General features: G+C 35.6%; 2 protein-coding genes across 6 annotated transcripts; one reads left to right on the forward strand and one right to left on the reverse strand.

Annotated features, from left to right (window-relative positions):
* Positions 1–2,499: 2,499 nt before the first annotated feature.
* LOC105161976 (Zinc finger C-x8-C-x5-C-x3-H type family protein) lies at positions 2,500–8,196 on the reverse strand. 5 transcript variants are annotated; one of them, XM_011079863.3, is made up of 11 exons: positions 8,034–8,194; positions 6,885–7,098; positions 6,618–6,715; positions 6,422–6,517; positions 6,085–6,178; positions 5,516–5,745; positions 5,307–5,413; positions 5,017–5,230; positions 4,639–4,714; positions 4,197–4,366; positions 2,500–2,787 (listed from the first exon to the last, which is right to left on the reverse strand). In XM_011079863.3, exons 1-10 carry the CDS (start codon positions 8,075–8,077, stop codon positions 4,328–4,330), a joined length of 1,212 nt encoding a protein of 403 aa, XP_011078165.1. In that variant the 5' UTR covers positions 8,078–8,194; the 3' UTR covers positions 2,500–2,787; positions 4,197–4,327. The 5 variants fall into 5 exon arrangements, with proteins under 5 accessions (XP_011078165.1, XP_011078164.1, XP_088736329.1 ...); XM_011079862.3 differs by having other exon boundaries at positions 5,017–5,233; XM_088880203.1 differs by having other exon boundaries at positions 5,307–5,745; positions 8,034–8,195.
* Positions 8,197–9,484: 1,288 nt separating this feature from the next.
* On the forward strand, positions 9,485–12,486 carry ROS3 (RNA-binding (RRM/RBD/RNP motifs) family protein). The gene is made up of 4 exons (XM_011079864.3): positions 9,485–9,765; positions 10,154–10,375; positions 10,568–11,023; positions 11,122–12,486. The coding sequence occupies exons 1-4, from the start codon at positions 9,571–9,573 to the stop codon at positions 12,163–12,165; spliced, it is 1,917 nt and encodes a 638-aa protein (XP_011078166.1). The 5' UTR covers positions 9,485–9,570; the 3' UTR covers positions 12,166–12,486.
* The last annotated feature ends 381 nt before the right edge of the window (positions 12,487–12,867 follow it).

Genomic DNA, 12,867 nt, shown 5'->3' on the forward strand with positions numbered 1-12,867 from the left:
TACTAGCAAAAACAATAATAATGAAGATTTAATTTTTATCTTCAATTAACTTATTACTAACTTGTTGCGGATTAAATAAATTTTTTTCTGATCTAATTATCCATATATATGTCCACACCTTAATGCATATGAAGAGGAATATCTTCATGCTTATAAGGATATTTTGATCAGAAAAAAATTTGTTTGACCTGTAGTAAGTTAATCGGAGAAAAAAAAATAAATCTTCATTCAATTTTCTTTGCTAATATCTATAAATTCGATGAATTTTGAACCGACGAATAAATTATTTGTTAGACAAAAATAAAAATCAGAAAACACTAGATATAATTGATCAAATTACCTTGGGGAAGAACGATGTATAATTATCAAGAAAATAAAGAAAAGTTGTTATGGTAATGGTGAATATGAATATATGTCTATTTTAATTATAATTTTGTCCTGATGGTATGTTTGATCCATATTTGAATTTACATGACGAAATTAACCGCATTTTATTAAGAAAGAGAGAAATTCTCTTACACTGTGCCAGTTGGGTTATTGACATTTTAATATTCAAATAGAGAAAATAAATAAATAAATGAGAGGCAGCGTTGTAGGACAGTGACAGTGCTGTTACAAAATTAATAAAACTAATCACTCTTTTATAGAAAGATTTCGAAAAAATTGTACTTTAAAAAATAATATGTGTGTTTTATCAGAATACGTTAGGACAAGGGCAGCACGTTGCAGGAGAGAGAAAGAGAATAATTTTCAAACTTGGAGAGAGAGAGAGAGAGAGAGAGAGAGAGAGAGAGAGAGAAACTCGAATTTGAATTAATTAAATTAATTGATTGATAATGGTTTAAGTAATGAGTAGAGGTTTTATTAGTTTGGGCGGAGACAGACAGCTAATGTGGATTTTGAGTTTGTTGGTTGCGCGTTGTTTGTGTTTGAATGGTTCTCCAGTCGCCCACAATACATTTCAATTTACTACATCATATTCAACGTTTGAGGTCTATCACTTTTTTTTAGATTAAACATAATTTATGTGGTTGTATTTGTTCGTCTGGATTTGATGTACTTATATGAGATATTGTATGTTTTAATTGAAATTTTACGATCTGTTTTTAGATGCGTACTATGTTATAAATAGGATAATGGTCCATTTTGATTGGTGTGCCATGTGAGACTTTATTCTTGAAAATATGAAAAAGAACTGTCTATTTTGGCTATGATTTTTACAAGAAAATACTGTTGTGGATCTTTTATCACACTTTCGTGTCACATATTGATATCACACCTCCTAATATCCCTCGTCTTTGCTCGATTTAGGAAGGTAATATACTCGCCGTAGAGAGAGAGAGAGAGAGAGAGAGAGAGAAGAGAACTTTAGCTTATGTATGGTGCAAATTTCTCGTCCTCCGACGTAAGATAGGATAAATTACATTGACACCATTAGGGTTAAGTTCAAACACAAAAACACCTCATGTCGTTTGTCACTAAATTGGCAGGGTGCACTTATAATAACAACTACAATCAAAAAATGTAACCTCATAATTTTAAAAAGTGTTTGTATATTTAAATCCAACCTCAGAGGGTAAAATGTAAATTACACATTCATAATCATCATCGTGATTGACGACTTTAGAGTTACAATTGAAATATTTACTTTTTTCTGAATGGAACAAGAACATATCAAGCAACAAACAAATTGACAACCAGGAGCGGAAAACATAAATGGATTATAGAAATCTGGTTGTGAAGGAATGGAAAAGGCACGAGTCATCATCGCCTAGATTTAAGAAGATCAATTTTGTCTTTGAAAACAAGCAAACAGTCATAATATACTTCATTCTCAATCATAAGAGAGTTGTCAACTTCTCAAGGTAGCAGCAGTTTAAAAATGAGACAACTGCGTCCCAGTCTGAGTCTGAGTCTGAGTCGGTTTCTCACCCCAATCATGAGAAAAGACATATCCATCTCTGTGTGTGTATGTGTGTAATGTAGCTACATTGATTGGTATGAAAAATGGAGAATGGGGGCCTCATCTCAATCGAAACAATTATTTCACACATAAATGTACAAATCTAGAGAGAGAGACCACAATTACACGTCTGTCTGTCTGTCTGTCAGCAGGTTGTTTCCAGAACTTTTTCATCAATTCATCTCCCTTCTTATTCTTTACTTTAAGCGCCATCACTCTCTCGTTTAAATTCAAACCGCGTTTTTTAGGTACAAATTTGTTAGCGTGGATTAGAATTTGTTTCTAATTATAATAATAGTGTTGAAGTCTCTATTTACAATTATATATGATGTGGGTAGCAATACCATACCTTAGCTCAGTAAATTACCCAAACATTTCAAGAATCTGTATGTTTTTCACTCAAAACCCAACCTGCTCACAACATCAATCTTAATGACCATCTCATCATTCTTATAGATCAATAAACCACACTGGGTCGTACAAAATCAGCCATCACTATAAAAGTATAAATACACAACTGCCCAAAAAGATCAAAGTTACAAAACAATTATATATATTTCAAGCTGAATTCCCTTAATTTTGTTTGCTTCCAATTATATGCAGCAAATTTCAATCATTGACTGGGAATAATATTTATGGATGTCCCAAAAATTTAAATATAGGCGGCATAATTCACAAATTTTAGATTATAATTAAATCACCGCTCTCCTCGACAGAGTGTTGTTCCAGCCGACCAAAACCATCATTTGGTTTTGTATTTAGATCTTTTTTCATAATTTTTGGCTTCAAACCCCCAGTGCTGCTTTATTACTTTACACCTTCCCCTAAACAAAATAGAGACAAACAATTAAGAAAAGGAAAAACAGACATACACATATATATATATATATAGAGAGAGAGAGATACTCTGAACTACTTTTAAACAATGCATTCAAATAATTATAAGTTAAGTTGAAATTTTAGCTTAAAAATAAAAAATTTCAAAATATTTGATAACATAGTCTCATAAAACTCATAAAATGTGATTAATGATGATTTATAAGTATTATGGTCAAAATTAAATAATTAATCATCATAATTGTTCAATTCTTTCTAGGCCTCTCTCTTTTATGTTCTACCACTACTTTGTTTCCAACCTACTTGCTAAGCAATAAATCTGTGTGTGTAGTCAATGGCTCGCCACCTCTCGCACCATACGCGGTTGGCGAGGCCATGGCGCGCGCCTGGGCGCCATTCAGGTGTTGCCCAGGCGCGCACGAGGCGCGCCTTTGTGAAAAAGGGCCTGGGCAGCCAGGGCCCATCAAATAAAAAAAAACCCTGATAATTAAGGGAATTCCAGCATAAATAAATAATCTGCTCTGCATGCATGAGTAACCTGTTCATTCCTGCCTCTTCTTTCTTCGGTTCTTCCTCTGCGGCTACCTCTTCTTCTTCCGCTTATTTTCCTTCTTTTTTGATAAACTATTTAGGACTCATTTGAATCTTTAGGACTTTTCTATCCTTCAATGGTTCAACATTGGTCGTTCTAATTATATGAAATTTTGTTATGTTGAATTTGTTGTTTTATATGTTTTATTTAACTCCTTATACATTAATCTAGTCAAAATAATACTAATTATATAAATATATAGATTATTTCTTATATTTGCGACAATCTTCGAAAAGGCACGCGCCGTGCGCCATGCACCATGCACCATGGCTCCAAGAGCCCTTGGCGCCATTGTGCGCCGTGCACCACTGACTACTATGCAATAAATGACAATAAAACCATGCCTATAATTGAAAAATAAAGATAACATTTAGCACGAATGGGACAAATTTCAATGTAATTTTTCAACACTAGAAAATCTTAATACCAGACTTGAGCTACAACACACAATTATTGTTTGAACAAAATAACAATTAGCACATTTTTATAAACGTCAACACATGAATATATACTGATACAATTATTTCCAAGCCTCAATTTTAAACGAAAAAACTCAAATGCTAATGTGCGCCTTTCTGTAAATTTGATGAACATGCATAACCTGTGTCGTTCTTGATTTGATATTACGTACAAAGATCACCAATTAGCAGCTACCAAACTTAGACCACAAATTCCTCAGTTTCCAATCATACCATGCATAAATCTGCAGCTTATGTATGATTTTGGAGAATTTAGAATACATCCCCACCCCCCACTCGACAAATTCTGGCACACATACATGTGTGAAAGATGACATACTAGTACCTGTATCGGAATCATCTGGGTGGCATAATTTTTCAATCCAGCAACCTTCCACCCATCCAGTCTTCAAGAACATTTGGAGTTTGCATCCGTTGGATGATTCATGAAGTTTGGTATTGGTCCAATCACCAACTCTAGTGAATATAAATATCTGGAGGTGGTACTTCAGGGATCTGAAAAATTAAATTAGGATGTATATTAAACTCAATATGATTGTTTACAGATCATCAGCAGTATAAAGTCCTGAATTTGATGCTTGATATCATCAGATGCCAAATCAATCCAAAAATTTTGCATGGAGGTTCTACAATGCTTTAGTATTAGGATGAGGTTCACAATTCTTGCGTCTGCACCCAATCAATTTAATAATCTATCCCTATTTCCCGAGCAAGGAAACCTAAGATCAGGTTCGATCCATGTATAAAAGCATAATGTAACTGTTCACCTCTCCAACATTCCATTTCCATTCAGCTTTTGTCCAAATGCTATCATCCACATTAGGATTTGCTGGCAAGTTATCACTGCACGAGAAATAAAAGCAGTTATAACACATAAAAAGCAAGAAACTAGTATTTCGATAACTAACTATTTTCAGTACACAGGTCTGTGGAAATCCAATGTGACCATATTATTGGACAAAATGGTGCCCCTCATAATAATAAAAGATGCTTAAGATGAAAAGTTCTCTATTTGCATTGCATCCAAATGCAGCATTGGCGCACAAGTTCAGATTGTAGCACTTTAATGCGGTCGGTCTATTCATTATAATTAGTTTCCAACTATACAAGAGAAGCATGTTCAAAAGATCAGTGGGAGAACTTACTTAAGCTGGATGCTGGACTGTCCAATAGCACTTGAAGCCGAATTGGGTCCATTAGAGACAAAGTCCAACTGTTTACCAAACGCACTTCCTGTCGGTATGTTCGCAAAAGTTGAAAAAGGATTGCTGTGAGCATTTATTGCACTGCTGGTGGAGCTTGCTGAACCAAAGAAGGGCCTTTGAACCGATTGTTGAGGAACTTGACTACCGGAGGTGCCTACTACATAGCACGCAGCAGATCAGTGCATGAAGATTAAGTTACTACGACAGCACAAAATGGTGCCAAACAGTACCTGAACTGTTAAAAGGTGAATTGTTCATCTGAAACATGTTAGACGGCTGACTATTGTTCTGGAAGATACTTGATTGCCCAAAGGTATAATTAGGCACAGCAGCAGACCTAGAGGCAGCATGAAAAGAGAGCAATTCAAAGTAAGCCAAACAAATGCAAACAAATGGATAATGGAAACAATAAAAAAAAAGTAGTTCCCTCCTTTCAGACCCTGTATTTAGGGATGCAGTCAATTGACCAAAATTTGATGCTGGAGGAGGCACAACATTGTTGATATTAGGAGCATTTAAACTGCCTCCACCAAATGGATTCTGAGTGCTCGGAGTACCAAATGGATTCTGAGTGCTAGGAGTACCAAAAGGGGAAACTGTGTGAGGTTTCTGTACAAGGTTCTGAAATTCGACTAACTTGGAATTTAGCAAGCTCCTTTCTCTCTCAATCTGAAAGCAAGAACCAATTTTACCAAGGAACATAAATTAACTGATTCTAGAACATGAAAAGAAGAAAAGAAAGTCAACGCAAGTATGATAAGACCTCAATATAGGAAATTGCTAAAAGAAGTTGGGCATGCTAGCCAAAATCGTTAAGATCAGAAAATGTTAAACATAAACCCAAAAAATGAAACCACTGAAACTGAATTTGAAGTCCAAACTCTCTCAAAAGGATACTTATAGTTGCTTATATTACTACATAGTTCTATTAATGTATACTACCAATATCTTCAAGATGAAAGCTTCTTGAGAGATGAAATCACAAGTAAGCAAATGCAACTGTCTTACAATGAACTGCAAGCTTTTTCCTTGTTTTGCATCATCATATGCTAACGCACGCAACTCTTCGCAGCTGATGTCACCGACAATGTCACAGGGACCACTGCAAATGAAAATCCATTCTAGTCATAAAAAATATAAAACAGAGTTGTAACTTAAAATCACAGCAAAAACATTGCAAGTTGAGATGTACGATAAACTGCTAATAATATTCAAAGTAATTAGGTTTCTTTCCTGTTTTATGAAATATAAGTCATCCAAAATAAGTTGCCAGAACATAAGTATCTATAAATATACATTAATGCATGTCATGTAGGATGAAGGCATGAAGCAAGTTGGAACATACTTTCTATTGTGACCATAACAAGTAAGCTTCCACAGGGGCTTCTCATTTTCAAGATCTTCCATTATCACGCGTCTGCAGGACTCAGAATCCGTGCACCTTTGCATGCATCAAAACCACATCCATCAATCCCATATAAGCTAAGTATATAGAGAAATGAATAACCTTTAAAAACTGAAGACCAAATAGATTCACTCACTTATGATTAGGAGCTTGTGGCTGATTTTCAGATTGCCGTGAAGCAGAGGCACTACTGCTGTTTATGGGAGAGAAACGAGTCCACTTATTCTCGAATGGCTGGAGCCAAAGAAATCAACAAAAACCAACAACTATGAGTACATGGCATACACCAATGTATTAGAAACCAAATCTCTTGGCAATTTAAAAGATGATTAACCTGCCACGAACTCACATGTCATTTCCAAGTACAAGAGCAATAAGAAGCGATAATCAAGCAGGGGAGAACCTTGAATTGATTTGGTTGAGATCCAAAATTATTGGCCCCTCTTAGCTGATTATTGTTCTGAACACCAAAACCAAAGGGGTTGGGCATCTGTTGTTGCTGATTTGTGCGCTGAAATGTTGCACTAGTTTGCATGCCAAATCCAAAAGGATTGGTTTTTGATTGTTGGGGCGAGGGTGAGGCATGAAGGAACTTACAGCGATCACCATACTGACAACTGGAAGAAACACCCAAAAATTAGATTATGCCACATGAATGCATCGATAGACCTATGAAACCAGTCATATATTTGTCCCCAATAGCATGCAACATACTATATAAAATATCTAAGTAGCTGATAAAGGAAACATAGAAACCATAAAGATGAAAATTTGTAACAGAGTGCAATGAAGAACTATAGTTTCATGCTACACAAATTCAAAAGGAAACTGATAGCTACCAATATCTCACTCTTCTATGATCTTTGTTTAGTGACAATCTATATTGGAGATAGATAGTTGGCTAGTTTGGTATAAGGCATGAAGTCTTCTAGGAATTTCCCTTCTTTTGAACTTTTTAGTTGAATAAAGATGGTGCTGCGGTTGCTGAAGGCCTTTTCCTTTTGACCTCGAGATATTGCTCTTTTGCAGTATAAAGTGATACTATCTTTTATTTGAAAGATTCAGAATCCTTCAACATCAAAGCACATTCATGAAAGTTTATGAGTCTTTATTGGTCCAAAACCCCCTCCCATCCAGTTATTTCAACTGTACGGGCAAAAAAGTTTAAACTTTATGTGACCACTGACTTAGTGTAGATATCATCAATTTCCTACCGATCAAGCTCCCAACAAAAGGAGATAGACAATAAGTTGCCCAGGTAAGCAAAGTACGATTCAATCACCATCATTAGCAAACAAGAAAAATACAAAGCTTTATAGTACTACAATTAAGTTATAACAAAGAATCCGGCAACAAATGTACTGACAAAGTAACATCGAAACAGCTCTTAATCCTTCTTGAAACATAAAGTTCAATTTTCCACCAACAGTATATTGATATCTTCAATCACAGATTAAGATGGCAATCTAAACTAACAGAATCCAAAACCCAGAAACAATTAGGAACATAAAGAGGTGCAGACGATGATTAATTAGAAAACACAAACACACACCTGCCACGCTGAAAATTCCTACAGAGCTCCTTCCTTGGAGGCATGATTCTAGGGTTTAAACTGGAAGATTCAGTCAAATCGAGTGTAGTTTGGGAGGGAATATTGAAACTGGGTAGTACAGAGTTGTGAGAAAACTGGCTCGCACTGTTGGGCCTTTGGGCTGATAACAAATTCAATTAAAATTATGGTATTGATTTATATCACTAATGCATTTGCCCAATTGGCTCGATCATCGCATAATTGATTATGAAATAATTAATTTTAAAAAGAGTGTTTCTTGAGTTTACTATTTTATAATTGATTATACGAATGTAGGTTGTAGCTCAACTCCGAAACTAACTTATTATTAGGATTAATGGATTAATTAGGATATTATTTATCAGGCATAATATATAATTAGATAAAAAAATAATAATAGTATGATCGAAAGTTACAAATTTTAGCTTTTATCACAACGTAGTCTTCAAGAAATCTTAATTCATAAAGTTATTAGAAAAAGATGGGGTGGACGAAATAAAAAAATTACGTCTGCACTCGATAAATTGATAAACTGCTCAATGGCAGGGGCAAATTGCAAACAAAAACTTTATGATATTAATTAATAAAAATAAAAAATACACTAACTAAAAAGTTTAATAATATTAAAAAATTATGTATGGAATAAATAACTAACTAAATATAAAATTAAAATGTTTAGTAATAGTTATGCTGTATTCTTTACTTATATGTATTGAATAAATGATATAATGCACAAATATCATATTCTTTTCTTAAACATGTATTTTTTACTTTATGGTTTTTTTTTTTCATGTCTTCTGCATAAAATGGACATTAAAATGTAATTAAAAATATATATGATTATGGTTCATAGACAGTGATAATTACTCTATGAAAACTATTTTTATGCAAATATTGCAATAACTTTACCCACAGTGTTCCTATCCCTGAAGTTGGTAGCCAAAACTTTAAAAAAATATATATAAGAAAAAAAAATAAAAAGAAATTCAAGCTATTTATACGCGTAAAATTCAAACTATTTAACTTTTTATCGGGAACCTTGTAATAATAGTAGAATTTCATCAAACGAACCAATAAAATAAACTCCTTTTGTAAATATATGAAATTTTAAAAAATAATAATATGAGTAGAGACATTTAACCTTGAGGTACTTGATTCTGACTTCATCTAACTTGTGGGCATAATTGTGTTTATAAATTACAACCTAGTATGAGTACCAAATTGAATGTATACACTTTATGTGTATACAAAGTGAAGAATCCACAATGGAAGATTAAATATATTTAATAATTGGTTAAATTATCACCTCTCAATCAAGAGATTATAAGGTAGATATGACTGAAGCATGAAGGCCTGAACACGTGAGATGCACGTGCTCAGCAAACTCTAATTTTTTTTTTCTGTTTTAAAAGATAATTATTTATTTTGGGTCTGGGATTGAAATATGGGAATTAGGGTTTTACAGGATTAAAGAAGAGGAGAAGGAAAGAGAATAGAAGACCGTTTGATTTTTGACGGAATGGGAGAGAGATTGAGGATATATGTAGGGGGACTGGGATCGAGTGTGCAGGAAGATGATCTGAGGAAGACTTTCACCTCGCCGCTGTTGGGCGCCGTGGAATCCGTAGAAATTATTCGTAGCAAAGGTCGGAGCTTTGCGTACTTGGTTTTCGTACCCGCTTCAGATAAAGGCCTCGCCAAGCTTTTCAGTACGGTATGTTTGCTGTGTGTATATGTGTCTCTTTCTCTCCATGTATATGTGTGTACTATGATGTATTGATACGTCATAATGTGGGTGTCTCCTGCGTGTATACGATGTTGCGTGTACAAATTTATAGTTGAGCAAAATACGTTGATAATTATTTAGCTTAATTTCTTGCTCTGTGTTTTCGTGGCTCAATGTTTGAATGATTTCTATCTGTGAGAAATGTTGTAGAGACTGAACAATATGAGGAACGACTTCTTTTGAATTGAGTGGATACTTTAGCCTCAGACGTCTTGTTATTAAGTCTGCTATAGCATAATCAATTACTTCACTTTCTTGAATTTGTGTCATGGTAATGGTGCTCATGCCTCGTCATTGGAACATGTAAATGCTGCAGTATAATGGTTGCATGTGGAAAGGGGGAAGACTTAAACTCGAAAAGGCCAAAGAACATTATCTGCTTCGCTTAAGACGTGAATGGGCAGAAGATGCAGAGCTTGAGACCAAATTGTCCAGCAATGTTGAAGTTGATGAAAGTGTGCATACATTGCAGAAACCCCTGAAAGACCAAGATATTGCAAAAATGCAACTCAATATATTCTTTCCCAAATTACGGAAGGTAGTTTGGTTAAACATAAAGTATATGGCTTTTCTTGTTTTTCTTTGTGACTTCCCTGCATTATTTTTCCTATGGGGTCATGATTTTTTGGTAGTCTAGGCCTGGTACTGAGTTATAGCATTATCATACCATTACTCATTAACTGTTCATATGCTGATACAACGTTTACTATTTGTGCTACTCTCTTTGAAGATTAAACCTATTCCGCTTAGAGGGTCAGGCAAGCACAAGTACAGTTTCCAACGTGTTGAAGTTCCTCCTCTTCCCATCCACTTCTGTGATTGTGAGGAGCATTCTGGAACTCCTGAGTCAGCCCAGAGAAATTGTACCGATGCCCATGAGACAGAGACTTATAGGGCGAATGAAACAGAGACTTATGGGGTGAATGAGGATGAGCTTAATATGATGAAATCAATACTAGACAAGCTCTTGGAGAAGGAGAACTGCTCAAAGACAGTTCCCAATGAGGATGAATTTATTGGGGAAGTAAACCGTAATGTCGCTTATGCTGATGAATTCCAAGTTGATGACAATGATAAAGATCAAGTGAGTGATGAAGATAACCTTGTAATTAACATAGTGGGCCAGCCACGTAAGAGATTTGCATTATCTGGGGATTGGGGACAGAAGACAATTGCTGCAAATCAGGTACAATTCGAAGCATGACTACCGTCCTATGTTTGTTTTTCCTTCTGCAATTCTGCATCTGCTGTGATGATTGAGTTTCTTCTGCTGTGAATTTCCAGGATTCTTTGGCAAGAGAATCAGAGTCTTTAAGCAGTTCTATTCATAAAAAGCATGGAAGTGAGAAAGGCAAGCTTCTTTCTGACAAGAAGAGGAAGCAATCGGTCCATGGAAGTTGCTCAACCGATTCTGTACCTTCTAAAAGAAAGGCAACTAAAAGAGCTCCACATGACAGCACAGATGATCAGTTTGCTTTAAACATTCAACCAACAGACACAGAGTCAGGTTCCATACCATCAGGTTGTGATGTGGCAAGCTCGGGTAAGACAGCATGGAAAGATCTGGTCAGTGAAAAGGAGAGTACTGCTTTCCATATATCCGATATTTTTCCAGGGCCCAGTCCAGAAGTTGAAGCCAAACCTAGATCTGATCTTCTTACTGCCTCACCCTCACCCCACTTCGATGAGAAGGATGGCCAGGAAGACCAATCAAGTGAAGATAATGAATTGGAAAAACTTTCTGATGTTCAATCTACTAACCCATGTGAAATTGAAGATAAATCAGGCAGAGGGGCTTCATGGCGGCACAAGTCATCATGGTTACAACTGGTTGGGGATACAAACAACAGGGAATTCAACCTCGCACAAATTATGCCTGGTGTAACTTCTGGAAAACAGGAGTTGCAGCAATTCAATGGCATTGATTCTTCAAGTTGGAGAAATGTGAAGCAGCTAACATCTGTCGGCAAGGATCAAAACTCTCCCATTGATGACATTGGTAAACCTCAACAAAGAGCTAGTGAAGATATTCATGTTACTCCAAGAAATGTGGATACTTTAGCCAAGGAGCAGAAGCATGCTGGTCCAGATGGAGAACCACCTAATTCTGATTCGAAGCAAATAGTCAAAGAGAATGATGAGGTCTCTGCTCCAGAGAATGAGACTTACCTGATTCCAAATAATAGAGCTCTGGGAGACAGTATTATAAGTGAAACTTGCCCCTTCATGAGGAGTGCTGCTTCAATGAAAGAGTGGGCGAAAAATAAAGCAGCTTTGAGTAGCTCCTATAAGAAAAAAGGGAAGGGAAAAGAATCGGTTAAGAATTAATGAGACGTTGGGGAAGGAAAGAGATTCACTCAAGGAAAGGCCATGGTCTAGGAAAATCTGGTCAGTGCTTCGTAAAGTTGATAACTGAGAGACTTGAATCTAGATGATCAACTTCATCAGCTATTTTTCAACAGTTGGCAGTCAATAGATTTAAAACATTCCTAGGGAAACACTGGCGGATCCTGTCGTGTTTACAGCCGTCAAGTGGTAAAGTATTCACTAATTTGTATGAAAATCACTATGCCACTTGTATCATATCAAAGCCACATCAAGGAATTAAATATAGTGATTGTGGATTTTTTAGTCTTCCATCAGGGAAAATCGGTGTCTCAGTGCTGCTATTTTTGAGGTGCCACAGCAGTTTAATGGTCTAGAATTCAACTCGTTGCATTGATTAAACCTTTTCATACATGATATCTTTTATAGTGTTTTACTGCAACTTTGTTCTTGTACACAACAGATATAGCTTGCATGGCAAAATCAAGTTCGAACCACTGCATCTTTTTTCCTAATTATATCATACAGGGATAGTCCAGGTGCTTCTGTGGTCTCCTGAACTTCACTGCAGCTCTTTTTTTCTTTGGTATGGAAACCTCACTGCACTTCACCTGATATAAGAATGATGGGAATTTAATTGTAGGATACATCATTTCATTGCCCCAGATGATTAATGAAATGATTCTGTTTGACAAAGTTGCATAA

Source organism: Sesamum indicum, linkage group LG5 (assembly GCF_026168435.1).
Source record: "Sesamum indicum cultivar Baizhima isolate 11 linkage group LG5, ASM2616843v1, whole genome shotgun sequence".
Lineage (NCBI taxonomy): Eukaryota > Viridiplantae > Streptophyta > Magnoliopsida > Lamiales > Pedaliaceae > Sesamum > Sesamum indicum.